The sequence below is a fragment of the Aethalodelphis obliquidens genome, unplaced genomic scaffold, assembly GCF_003676395.1.
Source record: "Aethalodelphis obliquidens isolate GAN/ISIS:26980383/991018 unplaced genomic scaffold, ASM367639v1 scaffold73, whole genome shotgun sequence".
Taxonomy (NCBI): domain Eukaryota; kingdom Metazoa; phylum Chordata; class Mammalia; order Artiodactyla; family Delphinidae; genus Aethalodelphis; species Aethalodelphis obliquidens.
Window position 1 is genome coordinate 539,800 of NW_020838017.1, and position 19,149 is coordinate 558,948.

General features: G+C 38.0%; 1 protein-coding gene across 1 annotated transcript in view; it reads left to right on the forward strand.

The window, feature by feature from the left end:
* RYR2 (ryanodine receptor 2) overlaps nucleotides 1-19,149 on the forward strand; it is a 509,874-nt gene that overhangs the window by 189,508 nt on the left and 301,217 nt on the right. Inside the window, exons 18-24 of the mRNA XM_027091861.1 lie at nucleotides 2,330-2,448; nucleotides 2,791-2,924; nucleotides 4,421-4,662; nucleotides 8,569-8,761; nucleotides 9,813-10,029; nucleotides 11,831-11,935; nucleotides 16,020-16,123. Coding sequence (XP_026947662.1) covers nucleotides 2,330-2,448; nucleotides 2,791-2,924; nucleotides 4,421-4,662; nucleotides 8,569-8,761; nucleotides 9,813-10,029; nucleotides 11,831-11,935; nucleotides 16,020-16,123 — 1,114 coding nt within the window. The remainder of the gene's footprint in view (nucleotides 1-2,329; nucleotides 2,449-2,790; nucleotides 2,925-4,420; nucleotides 4,663-8,568; nucleotides 8,762-9,812; nucleotides 10,030-11,830; nucleotides 11,936-16,019; nucleotides 16,124-19,149) is intronic.

The window sequence follows — 19,149 nt, forward strand, 5'->3', positions numbered from 1 at the left end:
AATTGTTTTCCTTTAGGAATTTCTTGCTATAAAAAGTAAAAGCAGTTTATTTGCAGTTTATTCCAACCGTTAAAATTAAAAATAGTTTTCTCTGACTTTTTATTGTCGACATTAGAGGCAGTAGTTCTTTTCATCTAGGTGTTTATTTGTTGGCTCTGACCTGGTCCCACTGAAAAAAAAATTTAACGTTAAACCCAAAACTCTGAAACCCTTCCATTAGAATAGGCTGAATATGAGAAAAATCAGAGATTTATTTTCACATTGCCATTCTTGCATTTTGTGATACGTGCTGTTATTTCCAAAAATCTAGTCTTTAATCTTTTCTGATATATTTAGGTTTATGAATGCTGTGGGCTTTCGTGAATGTTTATTTACATGAAAGATTTATTTTTCTTGATCTTCTACTTGTTTTTTTCTTAATGATTATGTTTTATAGCAGAGATTGGCGCACTCTTTCTGTAAAAGGCCAGATAGTAAATATTTTAGGTTGTGGGACTATAGGACTTTGTTGTTGCAGCCACTCAGCTCTGCCTTTTTAATGCAAGAGCACCATTTGTATTATTTTGTATATTTCTCTTGTTTTGGAGACTAAGAAACATTTTCTACTATAAAGCTCCAGGAAAGTGAAATGAGCTCTAATAGTTAGAATGCACTGCTGCAGGGTCATACTTTTAGTTCCAAGAAGATCTGTGAACAAACGTGCGTGTAAACGCAGTACAACTTTATTTATAAACATAGGCAGCCACGTGCTCTATAGTAATAAGTAATAGGGAGAAAACAAAAAACCAAAAACATCAGGATAACATATGACTAATCTATTAAGAATGCTTTTCCCAGGACTTCCCTGGCGGTCCAGTGGTTAAGACTCTGCTCTTCCACTGCAGAGAGCGTGGGTTCCACCCCTGGTCAGGGAACTAAGATCCCACATGCTGCACGGTACAGCCAAAAAAAAAATGCTGTTCCCTTTCTGTTATTTTAATTTCTTATAGCTTGGAATGATGGGGTTTATTTTATTGCTTACCTTTTTAATAATAGCAGAAATAGTTTCCATACCCTTATATAAAAATCTTCTTTAACTTATCCATCAGCCTGTTGTATTATTATTTTCTGCTCTCGTTGATTTTTAACAGGCACGGATTGTTGGAATACAGCAACAGATTTTGAACCACACCAAAAATTAACTTACCTTTTGGGGTATTTTTTCATTGAATGTGCATTTATATTTCAAAACATTAAGTCATTGGTGAAGAAATTAGTATTAACAGCCCTTGTCTTGGTTTGGATCAAGTGTCAAGTGTGACAGTAATAGTGAATTACTTCTATACCGTACCATTTGTAAACCTGAGCACTTCACATTTCTTTTCCAAGAAAGTGATCTCCATTTGAAATGAATAAACCTTTCTACAAGGTTCCTCTGGGACCCTTCTCAATACTCTAAGAGATGTCAGACAGTAGAGCTCTCAGACAGAGATCACACTTTCTAAGTGTTATGTCTAATTGCTACAAATGAACTACATTCTCGTTGTTGACAAGGCAGGCTTACTCTGAAAAAATAAATACACATGTACCCATTTAGCTTTCCAAGTTCACATTAAAAATTCTGATAATGAGACTTATTTTCTAATTTCTGTTTTAGACTTTAAGAAAAGATGTATTCCGTGTTATCTTCTCTGATAGCTAATACCTAAAAATATTACCCTTCTTTTTCAGGTTTTGCGTATTGTATATTTCTGTTTATTTTTGTGTTAACTTGTATATTTCTCTTGTTGTGCAAACCAAGAAACATTTTCTGCTATAAACCTCTAGGAGAATGTAATGATCTCCATGGGTTAGGATGCATTATTGCAGGGTTATGCTTCCAGTGTCTAGAAGCTTCGTAAGCTGGCCCTAACCTACCTGTCCCATCCCCTATTGGCTTTGTACCCCAGGTGCATGAGGTATGCCCCCCATTCAAGACTTCATTCAGCACTTTACCGCCATCTTTTCCTGTCTGGAAAATGGCCATGAATGAGTTCTCTGTGGCCCCACTTAAATGTTGCTTTCTTTCATTTCTCTGCAGGCAGAATTACCTGCTTACTCAGCTGAACACTGTATCTTTGCCTTGTCCTCACTCGACATCATCTTTGGTTATCAGCCCTGTGTTCCAGACACCACCTGTCCCCTATCACAGGTGCCCTGTGATATTATGCATGATGCCCAAATGCATTGAGCACATAATAATTATATTGTGTTGGGTCAACACCTGAATAAACACATAGAGAAGAGGAAAGCCACTGATCATTGTAGATTGGTTAATCATATTTCCCCCCTTTCTTTGTTTTCTCTTTAGGTATTCTTGAAGTTTTACACTGTGTGTTAGTAGAAAGTCCAGAAGCTCTAAATATTATTAAAGAAGGCCATATTAAATCCATTATCTCACTTTTAGACAAGCATGGAAGAAATCACAAGGTAAGTGAACCATTTTATTGCCAGAAATAAATTCTGGAATAACTTTAAAACTATTTTTTTAAAAGATAATTTTTAAAAGGTGTGTCAGATTTTTCGTGAGTGTTTTTCACCTTTTCATTCCAATCAGGTAATATTGCTTAGTGCTTATGCATAGCCTCAATGGGAGGATGGAGCAGTTCTCAATTTGTGTATGAAGGAAAGTTGGAAAATAAGTGGACACATGGCTGTAATGTTTAAAGTGACTGGGTCAGAGGTAACTGGAGGAAGTGTGTTTGTGGAAATTGCTGCTGACACTTGAACCTGAGAAGGGAATGAGAGTCTGAAGGTGGCTTCTCTTTTCAGGTTCTGGACGTCTTATGCTCCCTCTGTGTTTGCCATGGGGTAGCAGTCCGTTCTAACCAGCATCTCATCTGTGACAATCTTCTGCCAGGAAGAGACCTGTTACTGCAGACACGCCTTGTGAACCACGTCAGCAGGTAGGTTCAGCGAGCCCGCGTCGCCAGATTGGTAGCATAACAAAAAATGCACGTTCTAGCTTTGTCGCTAAAACGTCGTATAGTCTGTTTGATTAGAATCTTTTACATATTTCCCCAGGGAAGAGTGTAGGAATTTTTTCTACCCATCAGATGAGATAACAACAATAGATGACCCAAGCAAAATACACATTTATTACAAAAAAATGTATAAGAGCTCTCATTCACGTTCATATGTAGCCGAATTGTCATTGTCATCCTCAGGAGCAGGCTGACAATGATACAGGGATATAATTATATATAATTATGTTTTACATCTTCTTAGAACATAACTAAAAACACTATATCCTTCACTACCAGTGGTGAAGTGCCTACTATGTATAATAAAGACATTGAATTCAAATGTCCAAAGTATAATAAATTCTACAAATAAGCAATAAAACTACATTTTCAGTTAGGTGTACCTTCCAAGGTATCAGACATTCATTGGGTACTTTGTCCCAGCCACAATGCCAGGTGCTTTACAAGTATTCTACGCTGCTTGTGTTTGCACAAAGTGTTATTGTTATCTACATTTTATAGATTAAAACGTTGGAACTGGAAATGGAACTCAGGTCTAACTCCAGAGACTGAGCTCTTCACCACCATGTCATAGTGCCTTCCATATACAAAATAATAATAATAATTACAACAACAATAATAAATACAGCTTATACTTAAGGAAATGTTATATGTGATAGTGATAACTTCAATACACTGTGTTTAGCAGCTGTCCAGGAAATACTTGCTACTTCACTCTGGTTCAAACAAAAATGTAGGGTTTAGTGTATATTTCTATGTTGTGATTTTTTAAAAAAGATTGATTTAAGACTTCCTTTGTGGTTCTTTATATAATAGACCTGTCGTTAATGAGCAGTGTTTTCTGCGACGTTCACTAATCCCTAGTATTAACTTAGGGTAAAAGTTCTTCCGTAAAATGCAATTAAATACAAGTAACTAGAAATTATTCTTTTCACAGCAAAGCACAGAGAACAACAAAGATGATTCATCACCTTGGTTCCTTCACTAACACCATGACTTGCTTCAGCCTCAAACTCTGTATGACACAAAGCTTAGCTTAGGAAAGTGTCTCTATGTCCTGGATTAATAGTAACTCCATTAGGTCCGAGGGCCTGCTGTGCTATCCTGAGTGCCTCCCCTTCAATATGATTAATGATATAAAATATGCTGAAGAGCAATTAAGAAAAAACAATAGACCCTTAAGTGACCTTGCCAAGTTATCCCAGAAGCAAACATCAGTGTCTGAATGTTAACTGTAAGGTTGGCGGTCACTGCAGACTTCAGTGATTGCTTCAATAATTCGTTGTACTTAAGGAAACATATTTAATATGTAATATATGTCTTTGAGAAGCAGGACTAATTCAGAATAGCACGATGTAAGTTAAGACAATGAAAGGTTTATTCAGATTTTCTCACATGCTATTCCTCTCTCTTTAAAGCATGAGACCCAACATTTTTCTGGGTGTCAGCGAAGGGTCTGCGCAATATAGGAAATGGTACTATGAGTTGATGGTGGACCACACCGAGCCATTTGTGACCGCCGAAGCCACTCACCTGCGAGTGGGCTGGGCTTCAACGGAGGGGTACTCTCCCTACCCTGGAGGGGGCGAGGAGTGGGGTGGAAATGGTGTCGGAGATGACCTCTTCTCCTATGGATTTGACGGCCTTCACCTCTGGTCAGGTACGTGGTATCCATTTTCTTTCACAGTGTTTTTGAAGGAAATCTTTTGCCCTCACTGGACATTTCTAAAAGCTATTGGTATTGGTGCTGTTCGTATCAGGTACATTTATTTCAGAAATGTAACACTGAAATGATAAGAGTGTTAAGTAAAAAGCAGAATTTCACTAGTGGAAAAAGAAAACTCTTACAGTTATAGTACCTCTCCAAAAGACTTCTTTGCCTTTGAACGGTATACTTCAGAAGTGGCTTTCTGATTCATGAATCAAGTGCAAAAACTTAAATGTTTCCTACTTGTTTTAATTGGTATGTGTGAAGCTTTAGCTTCCAATATAAAAAAGAACCAAATCCTGGAAAATAATTGGAATAAGTAGACTAAGTTCCATCTTCTGGTGGGTAATGTAATGTCAGGAATTGGTAATTTGTCAAGTGTATTGTGAGGAGTCAGCTCATAATAAAATGATGCTTTGTTTCAGAAGTGTGGAATGGTTTAAAAATGAATGAATAGTTCATTTCACTAGCTACCACCGCTAAGCTTTGATGGTTGAAAAAAAATGAGTAATATATAAAAATAGTACTCTTTTTTTCAGATTTATTAAAACATGTATTTTGATTGGCTCTATTTAAAAGTTTACTTTTTGATTATGTAGATATTGGAATTCATTTGGGTTCTGCAGACATACGCTTGTATTCATAAAGCGGCATTTAGAATGAACCTGATATATTTTATAGCGCATTTAACATACAGAAAACAGAGAGAGGTTCCTTACATTACAGAAAGCTGAACTTTGCCTCTCATGGGCAAATCAAGTGGTATTCATTTATTAATGCTTTATAGACCTCATAAATTATGAAAAGAACATTTTAAATTAAATTTAATTAAACCTAAGAGTTTATGGTAAGGAATTTATAAAGAAAAGCACTCCATGTGGTTGTATCGAACAATAATACTTACTAAATTTTTCCTTTATTTGGTGCCAATAGCTCAGTAGCCTGGAGGGGATGAAGCTGTATGTTGGATATTTCATCTAACCTGTGGGGCACTGGTTGGGACCCAGGCTGTGTGTGGTGTGTCTTATACACAGGTGTACGATGCTGGTCAGGAGAGAGTCACAATGTTTGTTCCAGAATTTTTCTACCCACCAAACAAAGGCAAAGAGCCCTGCCTTCAGAAAACCTGACAAAGATGAAATAGGGTTAATGTCTGTTTGATAATACATAATATATAATATCACTATTATCTTCAGATGTTATCCCCTCTCTCTACCTTTGAGTATCACTCCACACAACATGGGTCCTCAGGTGAATGAATGAAGCGTGTTCACTTGTCTTCCCATTACACAGAGATTAGGGGAAAAACGAAACAAAACATTACACTGGTAAAAAAAAAGCTGAATTGCATCTCATTATTTTAGCCATATAACGCCACTGCACCGTTTTCATGTTTGCATTTAGTTTGAAGCTTTTTCTGTCAACACAGAGGAAGAACCCAGAGCTCCTGGAGTTGAAAGTGTATGCAATATGCCTTTCATGGCAAAGTATCTTTAAAACAGAGTGATAAGAGCAACAAAAATATTGAGTGAATCTATGCAGGTATTACAGAAAAGAGGATACTTGTGGAATTTCAAGAGAAATTCATCTTGAAACTTTGTATCAGGAGAAAATATTTGACTGTTTTTTCAAATGGCAAGAAAATACGCACTCTACCATGCCTGTAGTTGAAAGCTGTGTTCTCTCAAGCCCTGGGATCTATTGCTAATTTTAGATTCAGGATCAACAAAGATAAATCTAAACTAATTGGCTTCTGACTGAGTTATGTGGTTAAATCATCTGTAATTCACATAATCTTCTTGGGTTCACTCTCCTATTCCTTTTCTTTTTAAGAGTTGAAGTAGGATTTAAAGTATCAACTATCTGTGATTTCTGAGAGAGAACACTTAACTTTTTGTGATTGGAGGGTGGAGATATTCCTTGTAACCAGAATTTGGCTTATCAGCAAAAGTTTTGAGCTCTGTCTTCAGTTCTTCTTCCCAACTTAAACTTTGCATAGCATTGCTATGTTCCCCTTGTGTGAATGAGAATTGGATTGGGGCAGCAGTCCCCAGCCTTTCTGGCACCAGGGACCAGTTTCATGGAATACAGTTTTTCCGCAAACGGGGCTGGGGGGTGGGAGATGGTTCAGGCGGTAATGGGAGCGATGGGAAGCTATGGGGAGCGGCAGATGAAGCTTACCTCCTGCTGTGCGGCCCGATGCCGGCCCGGGGGTTGGGGACCTCTCGATTGGGGCATCCACATCCTGTGTTTGTAAGGACCAAAAGTGTGAAAAACCTTGGTGCTTTTGGAGAATTTAAGTATAAAAGTATGGAGGAATGTCATAGGACAGTATGTGAAAGATGGGTAAGGATTCTTTTACAGGACCTATGAATCAGACCACTGCTATCTTCTTTTCTGGCTAATGCAGTGAACAGGAATATAGTTCTCATATGGATTTGATCTGAGTTTATGTAAATGCAACCTTAAAATGCTTCCTGGTGGATTCAGCAGTGTGAGTGCCATTGAAACTGTGGACTTAGGCTGGTCACTAGTGACCTTATCTCTCTTACCTGTTTCTTTCAGGCATTGCAAAACAGTTAACCATGGTCATTAGTGTTAGCGTTATAGTATCCCTCAGATTGAGCAATATATTTGGGTTATAGTAAATATGTTTAATAACATTATCAGCTACAGATCTTGAATACAAACAGGGATATAGACCTTTATCTGTGAGTTCTGTTGCTTTTGTTTGACTTTTATTTAACAAGCTGCCTTTATTATATCCAGGGAATTCTAGAGGGACCACCTGATAACGAATGTATTGCTTGCAGATTTGAATATTGGTAAAATTTTTAAAAAGTACACAGTTTAAAATGTAGATACGCTCTACTACTGGCATTTCAGATATGCTGTTGGTAGAAATCTTGGCATGCTAGAAATTTTAAAAAGGTGTTCTAAAAAATGCAAATTTTTGCATCATCAAATCTATTTTTGTCTTTGCTCAAATGGAGAAATTTTGTATGTTTGCATTTGTGAGCGTGTGTGTTTGGGAGGACCTTACCTTCCTGTGTTCCATTGTGCCCATGGGACTAATCGGCCAAGGAGTTATGACACAGTCAAGAACGGGCATAGGTTATAGGCTGGCTACGGCAAGAAATGACATTTATCAAATATCATTTTCATGCCTCAACTTGTATCCTGTATCCTACTTAAGAAGACAACCAAGACCTTGTGTGAAATAAGTTATAGAACAACAAACCAGTTGACACGTATTGTCTCTCAATAAACAGTGCACAAATGAGCACATTTTCTGCTTTCATTATCCCTTTATATTTTTATGTTATAAAACAAAATGGATTTAATCTTTGAGAAGGGGACTGCAATAAATACCTGCTGTGTCTGAGAATGTTCTTATTAACCATTAATTTAATCATCATAACAACTCTACAAGGTGATGGAATTTGGTTTACAAGAAATCAAGGTTTATAGAGCTTAAGTAATGTGCTGATGGTCATACAAGTAGTAGGTGATAAAGGAGCAATTTGACTTCAAGCCTTTCCCTAGAGATTTTCCCCTGACATCATTATATTATCAGCTGTAAGATGATATCAGCATCAAATACCATCCATCTGCATGCAAAAAATTCTGCATGTCAGAAGGACCATTTTACAATAAAGATAGCAGCATGGCTCCTGAAAAAAGCAACAAATTTTTTTGGTAAAGGATTTGACATATAACATTAATATGCATTCAAGATTTAGTCTAGTCCAGTACCTTTTGGTGATTGTCACTGCCTATTCAGATCTTTGACTCAGGTTCTGAAGATGATTCTCTGAGATAAAGATGCATTACCCTCCTTATTGTGTTTCCCCATAGGTTGTATTGCCCGTACTGTCAGCTCACCAAACCAGCATCTGTTGAGAACTGATGATGTCATCAGTTGCTGTTTAGATCTAAGTGCCCCAAGCATCTCCTTCCGAATTAACGGACAACCTGTTCAAGGCATGTTTGAGAATTTCAACATTGATGGCCTCTTCTTTCCAGTTGTCAGTTTCTCTGCAGGAATCAAGTTAGTATTTCTATGTTTTTTGCTCTCTTTGCCTTCTCACTTCTCATTCTTTCATGGAAGACTCTGCACTGCCATCACGCTTGCTTTGCTAACTTTCTGTCTCTCACTCCTGGGCGTCTAGACGTCCACAGGGCATTTTGCCCCTTCCTTGAAGGGTGAAGATAAGATTCACCTAAGAGGAGAATCTCAGGAGGCTGAATCCTTTGTTCATATATCCAACCATTTAGATATGCAGTCTGCGGACTATCCTTCTATCCAGTGTTCCTGAAATATTTCAAGTTCACTCTTTTATTTAATAAGGGTAAATAAACAATGTTGCCTCAAAAATACCATTTATTTTCTCATATTTATTTTCATTAATTTTTCTTTTCATTACATTCTTCCACCCTACTCCAAACCCCCTCATTTCTACAGAAACCACATGTTTTTTGGTTGATCAGGTCAAGATGACTCCTTTCCATGTCACCTTCTACCTGCTATACTTGTAAATTGTCTGCGTATGGTCAGCTGGGTCAAGGTAGTTTCCTCTAACCCTTTGCTTTTTTGCTACTACCAGATGGAAGAGAAATTAAAGTGATAATTTAGTATGTAGAAGTATCATTTGAGTCCCCTTTAAGGAATTTCACAGGGAAATCGGACTGTGACTGTTTTTTCTTTTTATCAGATCTCATCCAGCCCTACAATTTTAAGTATACAGATATTTAGAAAGTCTGTTCTTTCTCTGTTGATTATTTGGGCACCTTGAGACATTAAGTGACCAAATACTATGAACAGGTATTTCATTCACATAGGAATAGAGTGCATATGCCTTTATTATTTCTCCAGAGAGTGATAAGTTTTTGCTGAGCCATTAACATAATTTAACCAGGTTTTACTTTTATGATTAGAGGCTCTTAATCTCTAATGTACTGACATTATGGTGGTACTTAGAAAAGAAATGTGGCTTCTGACAACGCTAAGTTTGTACTCATAATTTATTCCTCTATTCTGTTGATTAGGAAACTTTCTGTATGCCAGAGATATAACCGACCCCGACATGCATCCTTTTCAGGGTACGCTTTCTGCTTGGGGGGAGACATGGAGAATTTAAGTTCCTTCCTCCGCCCGGGTATGCTCCTTGTTATGAAGCTGTTCTGCCAAAAGAAAAGTTGAAAGTGGAACACAGCCGAGAGTACAAGCAAGAAAGGACATACACACGGGACCTCCTGGGTCCCACAGTTTCCCTGACACAAGCCGCCTTCACACCGATCCCCGTGGATACCAGCCAGGTACCCAGATCCTCAGCTGTGATGGCAACGTTTGAATTGCAGTCATTCCCATATGTAGTGGCTTTCAAACTTTTGCCTGCAACCCATACAAATGCATTTTACAGTAATACAATTTATATGTATAATTGGTTTCATAAACTAATGCTTACCCTTACCATGTCCCCTTAGCCATTTGCCTAGTCTATTCTATTTTGTTTTTTAAGGGCGGTTTCAAGCCAGTAGATTGACTATAATGTACTATTATAGTATTATAGTATATAATAGTATAATATACTATATACTATATATAGTATAGTATTATAGTATTATAGTATAATGTACTAATGGGCCACAACCTGAGGTAATGCATACTAATTTTAGAGTGGTGTTTACTTACCTAGGGTAGTGGTGGAGTTTTCAATTTCTTCCCCCTTCTAGATACACTTGGTATTTTGAAGTGATTTAACTGACTTTTATCTTGGGTAGAGATTGAGATCATGAGCTCTAGGATTATGATCAAAATGCCTGGGATCGAATGTATGCTCTGGGACTTGAGAAAATTACTCATCACATTCATTGGGATGTTCAGAGTATGTTTGATATAGTTAATAAATAACACATTGGCACAGTACTTTGCAAATAGCACCCAAGCAATGTTAGCAGTTACCCTTGCTTTTCTCTTTCATAGACTTGAAAGTATCCTGACATTGACAATGAATTAAGTATTGCTCTATTTTAATGGTGAAGTAACTTCATTCCGGTTGGTTAGGTATTCATAGTTTGTTCATTAGCTTTTGAAGATGAGAGAAATGTCTGAAGTCTGAAATAGAATTAATAGCAGGCCTCAGAAGCTTCCATTGTTTGGTTCCTTGAACCATATTTCTTGTCTCTCCCTGCTGGCTTTGTATATGATGCAGTAACATAAACAAACAAGCTTTGTTCATGGCTAAAATTCAGTTTGTGTTGCCGTCGCTGGAACGTGCCAGGGTGTGTATGGCGCTACCAGAGTTGAGCGGTAAGCACGATTGGAGGATGGAAATGGACTGGAATGGACAGTGGGATTCTGTGCTGTCACTAGCACATTTAGGATTTCCTGAGCCCTGGATAACCTCTACTGTTTGGAGGGAAGGAGACAGGGATGGCCTGCCCCCTGTGGAAACTCTGCCGCATCCATGGGCATGGTGGGCAGTTGCCTGCTCTCTGTGTTGAGGGACTGCTTGTGGGGCACATACCAGTACATCGCCAGGTGTGCACAGCCAACCCATCACCTGGAAAACCATTTTGTGTTATGAAGAGGCCGTTAAACTTCCCCTTTATAATGGGAACAGGTTCACATTTTTTCACCTGAGGCTTACATTTGGAAACCACTAAAGGGAAAACATAAATCACTGCCAACAGATATTTCTAGATGCAGAGAGTGAGCGGATTATCTTTTGGACACTGAATTGCCTTCATTCTAGCCGGTGGGTGCTGGCCAGGTTGGTTTAAGAACTCTGGGATGATTTCTCTTTTTAAATAATGCATATTCTGGTGGTTGTACCAAATCCATTAGGACTTTTTTCTTAATGATGGCTGTCCTCAGCAATACTCTGTTTTCTTTCTTTCTAACTTTCATTCATAATTTCCCCAAATTTACCTATTAATTGCTTAGATACCTAGTTTTACAAATTTAGATTAGATGGTTTGGAACCTTGTTATATGATTATATTTTAATGGTTGATGAGACTGTTTTATTTGGTCCAACTCACAGTGAGGACGATTAACACTGCATTTTCTTGCATTTCTTTCTGATGTGTTTTCTTTTTCTTTTTTTCAATTTTAGATTGTGTTGCCTCCCCATCTGGAGAGGATAAGAGAAAAGCTGGCAGAGAATATCCATGAACTCTGGGTTATGAATAAAATTGAACTTGGCTGGCAGTATGGTCCGGTACATAATTTTGTAAATTATTTTTAGATTCTGTTAATACATCTTTCTGAAAACATAACTTCTTCTCACTCTTCCTGCTACGTGGTGACATGAGTCGATCCGATTGATTTTTTTCCCCTACACTTTAGTTTTTGGGCCTTTTTTTCTTTATGAGAGGAAATGACATTAGTGGCGGGTTCATTGAAGGATGGCTTAGTTGCCTAGACAGTTGAAAAGTTATCAGTCTTCAGGCTGAAAGTTACATTTTTAAATCAAGGTTAACATATACAGACAATAAGCATTGATTTCTAAGGAACTCAGGAAGAAAACTGAAATTGAAAGTGAAAACTGAAAATGGAAAGAAGTCAGTTTACTCTCCTCCTCCGATGTTTCACTTCTTTTAGTCCCCATTGTACGTAGCAGTGTAAGTCCTCTTGGCAAAGATTCAAGTTGGTTTCGTAAGTGGAAGAGAGGCTGAGAAATAATGACTGCATGCGTTTCCAAATGATTATTTTTCAGAGAACTTAGTTTACAGTTTATCAGTAAAATTTAGATGAAATAAAACCAAAACAACTTCCCGTGTAATCCCAGTGTAGCATATATCGTTTTTTAACAGGACTGTGGCAACACTTTCATTTTTATGATATTAAGAGCCTAAGTATCCCAAAGGTTGTAACACTTTCTTATATTTGACTGAATATAGAAATGAGTGTATTCCGCCAGTCGTACTTATTACATTGAGCGTTGAATAATGACATTTAGTATTAGTATTAGTGATAATACCATATGATACTTTATACTAATTAGTATGTTTGTTTATTTAGAGCTTTGCCTTTTTACATATACTCCCGATTACAAGTAATAGGTTAATCTTCCTAGCAGCACACTGGGCTGTGTGTTATTATTTCAGCTTGACCAGTGATGTCACAGCTGGGGATTCTCATAGAGCTGTCAAATGCCCTGACAGCTAGTTACTAGCTGTGCTAAGACTAGGATGTATGTTCTCTAGCTTCTAGTCCAGAATTGTTTTTCACTATTAAGACTTACTGATGCATGATCAGAAAATGGGATCCTTTCATTAACTGAGTAATGGTTAGACAGTTGTCAAATCAGCAAGCACTTACAAAGTTACCTTGTTAAGTGTATAGTTTCGTGCTATAGTCATGGACTTTTAAAAATAGAGGAAATGAGTAAATGCTAGATAAGATATTTACCGTCAGTTAAAGTCAGTAAAAGGAGAGCTATCATGAAGGTGTACCTAGCCAATTGCCAGAAGAGTTACTGACAGAATTTACCACAAGGTTCAAGATGAGGCAGAGATTTGAGTTATGGACAAAATTTGGAGAAAGATAATTACAGGCTAGGATTTAAAAACATCTCATAACAACTCCCCTCCAAAAAAAAAAACCAAAAAAACCTGTACAGTAACAGGAACTGTTTAACAGGCTTATGCTCAAGAAAGATGATTTCTATCGCAAGCTTCTAAAGGTTGCCTAAATAATTACGTTCTACAGTGAACTTACTTATGTTTCTTCTTTTAAAAAAAGAGGAAATATAAGGTCTCATTATTATCTAGTTTTGCAGTTAAATCCAGTTCATTTCAATACCATACCTTCTAATGCTGCTAGTCTGTAGATGCTGAAAGAGAATACAGTGTCTCTGAGCCATCCTGGTTGCTGCCAGTTATCCTTCACCTGGTCCTGGCTGGTTAAAGCAACCTTGGGCTTATGTTTATTGGGCCTCCAGGGTGGAGATTAAGCACTTAGTCTGTTGCTGTAGTACTGGCACCTGGCACCTTTCCTGGGACAAGGAACACACTCAAATACTTGCTGGTAGCACGAAACGGTTGTTTTCTTAGGGCTCATTCTGGGCAGGCACAGCTCCAGGTATCATGTCAGAGGGTCAGCAATGTGGGAGAGTCTCAAACTGACACGTGAGGAGATTTCACATTGTTCTACCGTGTAATAATTGACCTTGTGTCCTGCTTCTTTGACAAGGGCTTTCCTAAAACTCCTTTCAGATAAGTGGCCACCATCCCTGACTTTATGATGTCTGTTAGTCTAGACTTAGGTACATCCCTGTTATTGAGACTAATTCCATAAATTCTTTGACATTTTAAATGAAGTGTTCAACTGTGTTTTACTTTAGAGCAGTTTGAACTGTTGAATAAGTTGGAGTTTTTTGTTTGTTTTTACTTTTTGGAAAGAACTTAGTTTCTTTAAATGTCTTTGTGATGTGTTTCACAGGAGCATCATGTAAGAGCTCTACTTTATGGAATAATATCAGGCCTGTCCATTCAGGCATTCTTGCGTCCCTTTTGCCTAGTATTCGCCTGATGTGCTTGGTACTGGGGTCACCAAATTGAAAAGACCTTGTTTTAGTCAGTTTGCCTTTTTTAAGAGCTTCTGGTTTAGCTGAGTGATAGATACACAAACAATTACAAGCTAAGTACTGTAATGGAGATGCTAACTGTGAGGGAGGAATATTTACAGCTTTTCTGGTGAAATCAGGGAGGGCTTCCAGGAGGTGCTAAATATTTGCTCTGCTGTGTTTGTGGAAGAGCAGTGAGCCTGGAGGCAGGAAAAGGGGTCATGGAGAGGACTCAGGTGGCCCAGGTGAGAGGTTGTGAGTTTCCCAACTGTGTGCCGGCAGTGGGGCCGGAGAGACATGACTGCAGATGTTTTGAAGTTCCACTATGGGATGTGGATAAGAGAGGGAAGGAAATCTGGGTAGATTTCTGGTTTTAGCTTGGACACCCGAGAGGATGATGGGGTCATTTACTCTCTGGCGTAGAGAATAGAGGGGAGGTGGAAATTACACGAACACAGATTAAATTATCTCCGGAATTGGGCATGTTCATTTTTACCTTTATGTTTAGAATTTAGTGTTACATTTTGTAACTCTAGATTTCATTTCCAAAGTTACACACTTGAATAAGTAAATAAACTATATGCTTTTGTGTAAGTCCTGTTCATTTGCAATGATCACTGGAAAGAAAGGAATAACTATCTTGTTTTTAACTTGGCGACTCCTGAAAACTTAAAAAAAAATTCTTACTCGTGTTTACCTACATTTTATGTGGCATTTATAAAGCCTGGTAATTATTACCATGGAGTAATTTGTTCCCTGGCAGCATATGGCTGTGATCGTGGTGTCACCATGGCAGTAATGCCTGTGTAATTTAGGTCTCTAAGAAGATAAAAACCTAATTACTAATGCAAGGGTACAGAACATCTTTCTCATTAATTCATCCCTAAAATCTTGAATTTAGTTTATTCTGATTGCTAATCCACGTTTTCAAGGATTAATATGAAAAATGGCTGTGGGATGTTAACTGACTTCGGTAAAGCACTGGAGTGACTTGTGAGAGCAGAAGTAGCTTACATGGGGTGAAATGAACAGCTGGAACCACCTCCAAGAGTTTGTATCAATCAGTCATGATGTTCATTGATGTCTCTAATCTGTTTGGCTCTAAACACGTAAAACTTCCTGCACATCAAAACTAAGTGATTACTACACCTTCTTACCTAGAATTCATTTCAGTTTACAAAATATTTGTTCCGTGCCTGCCATGTACCTGGCATGTTCTAGGTGTTGGGAACACGTTGTCAAAAAGCAAAAGAGATCAAATTCCTGTTCCTTGGTCATACATTCTAGTTGCAGGGAGATAGACAGTAATGCAATAAATAAAGACCTAGTCTGTTCGCAGGTGGTAACTGTTACGGGAAAAAAAAAGTAGGGTGGGTGGGCAGATTGGCATATTAGGAAGGCGGACAGAATGAGCCTCGTTGAGGAAGTAAGATTGAAGCAAATGCTGGAAGTTGCTGGGAGAGTGGGCATGGGGGATTCAGGGTAGAGCAGGCATGGACACTGGGGCCAGGAACGGTGCCAAATGGAAGACATCAGGAAGCCCAGACAATGCCAGGCTTGACCACTGACCTCGAATATTAGCCGTGCCTGGGAGATGACAGAGGCAGCTTAGCTGGGGTGATGGTCTGGGTTTCCCTTCTTGCTTCCCCCTTCGCTTTCCTCCATGCAATTAGATTACCATTGCTAGTATCTGACCTTAGAAACTATTATATGTCGATATCCTGTTCTGTTTCAGGTTAGAGATGACAATAAGAGACAGCACCCGTGTCTGGTGGAGTTCTGCAAGCTGCCTGAACAGGAACGCAATTACAACTTACAGATGTCGCTTGAGACCCTGAAGTGAGTGTCTTAAATTTCCTATCTTCCTATCTGTATTACACGAAAGAAACCGAGTGTTGATACTATGCTTTCATTCATTTTAATTCCGGTTAGAAATTTCCATAATGGATTGGTAGATTGGATCAATATTTGTTTGGAACAGACTTTGAGCACATTAACTTTATGTCTTTGTGCTCTGTGTAAGTATCTCCCAAAGAGTATTCTACAGATGTTTATGGGTATTTCGGAATACAAGGATTTTGGCATTGGATGCAGTGCTCCTCAGAATGTCAGTCATAAGTTGTTACCGGTGTGTGACTAAGTAAATGAAGGTTTGAACAAGTGTTTAGAAATTTTTATACCAATTTAAGGTATTGCATTGAGCTTTGAATAATGGCATTTATTATTAGTGTTAGTGGTAATACCATATGATACTTTATACTAATTAGTATGTTTATTTATTTAGAGCTTTGCCTTTTCACATACACTCTCACTTACAGGTATTGGGTTAATCTTCCTAGCAGCACACTGGGCAGTGAGTGTTATTATTTCAGGTTTACCAGTGATGTCACAGCCGGGGATTCTCATAGAGCTGTGAAGTGCCCTGACAGCTAGTTAGTAGCTGTGCTGGGACTGGATCCAGCTTCTCTAGCTTCTAGTCTAGAACAGTTTTTCGCTGTAAGACTTGGTGATGCATGATCAGAAAATAGGGTCCTTTCATTAACTCAGTAATGGTTAGACAACTGTCAAATCAGCAAGTACTTAGGAAGTACCTTATTAATTATATAGTTTTGCACTTTTCCATCCTTGATGGCCTCGAAGAACTGGATTTGTTCCAATAGGTCACTTATCTCAAAACCTGCTTATATTAGGAATAAACCAATACTTTTGTCCTTTTTCTGTTTTGTTTCAGTTTTGTTAAGTGCAAAGAGCTAGTTCTATTGAAGTTATTTTACCAAAGACCCAGAACATAAAACTTAGACACTGTTTCAAATTCTAGGATTTGGGTCCAGGTATATATCTTCAAAGATCTGGTAGTGATTTTCCTTATGAAAATGAACAAATTGGGCCTAGAATGAGTTTAGGTTCTACTAGTAACTTAAAAGGAAAAGGAGTATATACAAATTGAGTGAATTGAGAAACCACTACAGGTAAAAGATGACCAAGCTTGCCTGTAATGAGGGATGCAGAGCACATCACTGCGACCGCCTGTCCAGGGTCTCCTGTCTTCCTTTGTGGTCTTGATGTGAAGCTTGTACATTCACCTTGCTAATTCACGGCAGCCCATCATTCGCCCATCTTTTACAACAAAATGTTTTTACTGAAAGTTCATGGCCTAAGATATTTCAGTTAAATTTGCAGTACATTCCCTGTCATTTTAGCAATTGACAGCTAAGCTAGCTAGGCAAATCCTGGGAAGCCTGGAATGTAGAGATCTCCATACCAGTCTCCCTGGTATGTTGAGCCTTTGACTGCTACGCATAACCTAATCTCATTCCTAACAGCTACTGGTGGCTGGTTTGTTTAATCATCAGACCGCACGTATCATGGTGCTGTTGCCTATGGCGAATGCTAATAACCCTTTTCATATTTGTTAATATTTATATGGTTTTATGATGAACTAATTTCACTTGTTCCTTTAAAATTTAAATTAGGGGGAAAAGAGCTCCTGTTTCTCCAAAATTCACACTATGCCCAATTCCAGTAGTTAAAGAAAGTACAGTACTTTATGTATTTCCTTTATTCACTTGGTTAGTTGATAGGCACTAGAGCAGAGTGGGTAAGAACACAGAGCCTAGATGGTTGGATGGTCTAGATTTAAGGACTTGATCCTACAAAGGGAATCTTAGGTTCTCTGAACCTTAGACTTTTTAGCATCAGTTTAAAATGGGGATCATAGTGTATCTACTTTATAGAATTGTAGTGGGGACTAAATGATACAATACTGATAAAGCCTCTAGCACCGTAATGCCTAACAGAAGAAGCACTCTATAAAGTTCAGTTTTTTAAAAAAATATATATATACTGTGGGTGAGATTAGCAACTTTACTCATTTAAATTCTCAGGAGTGCCAAATGACGAATAAGCAAACGATTATTTCAGAATATTCCTTATTTGGATGTTGGGTGATTTCGTGTGAATATGAATTTTTGTTGCTCTTTCTGTGATTTTTTTTTATCACCTAAATTGTTGAAAAAGACAGCTTACTTCCGATTTGAATGATCATCCGTGTGCTGTACAGCACTGCAGAAATTCTGACACCCTCTTCCCGAACAGCACTGTACCACCCTAGCCTAAGCTACCATTTTTTTAAGTTGAAGTATAGTTGATTTACAATGTTGTGTTAGTTTCAGGTGTACAGCACAGTGATTCAGTTATGCATATATATATGTATGTGTATGTATATTCTTCTTCAGATTCTTTCCCATTATAGTTTATTACAGGATACTGAGTATAGTTCTCTGGGCTGTACAGTAGGTCCTTGTTGGTTATCTATTTTATATATAGTAACATGTATAAATCCCAACCTCCTAATTTATCCCTCCCCTCCCTTTCCCCTTTGGTAACCATAAGTTTGTTTTGTATGACTGTGGGTCTGTTTCTGTTCTGTAAATAAGTTCATTTGTGTCTTTCTTTCTTTTTTTTTTTGACTTCACATATAAGTCAAACGCTATGATATGTGTCTTCCTCTGTCTGGCCTACTTCACTTAGTATGATCATCTCTAGGTCCATCCATGTTGCTGCAAATGGCATTATTTCATTCTTTTTTATGGCTGAGTAATATTACATTGTGTATATGTACCACATCTTCTTTATCCATTCATTTATTGAGGGACATTTAGGTTGCTTCCATGTCTTTAGCCTAAGCTACCATTATTCCCCACCTGAAACTATAAAACTGTCCCGACAGATCCAGTTGAAATATTAAGCTAGCTCTTCTCTTACCCATTCTGTACTCTGATCTTTTTCAAATATTTAGTGTCATTTCTCCCTATTTGAATTCTTTTAATGGCTTCCCATTGCTCTTAAGATAAAGGCAGTACCTT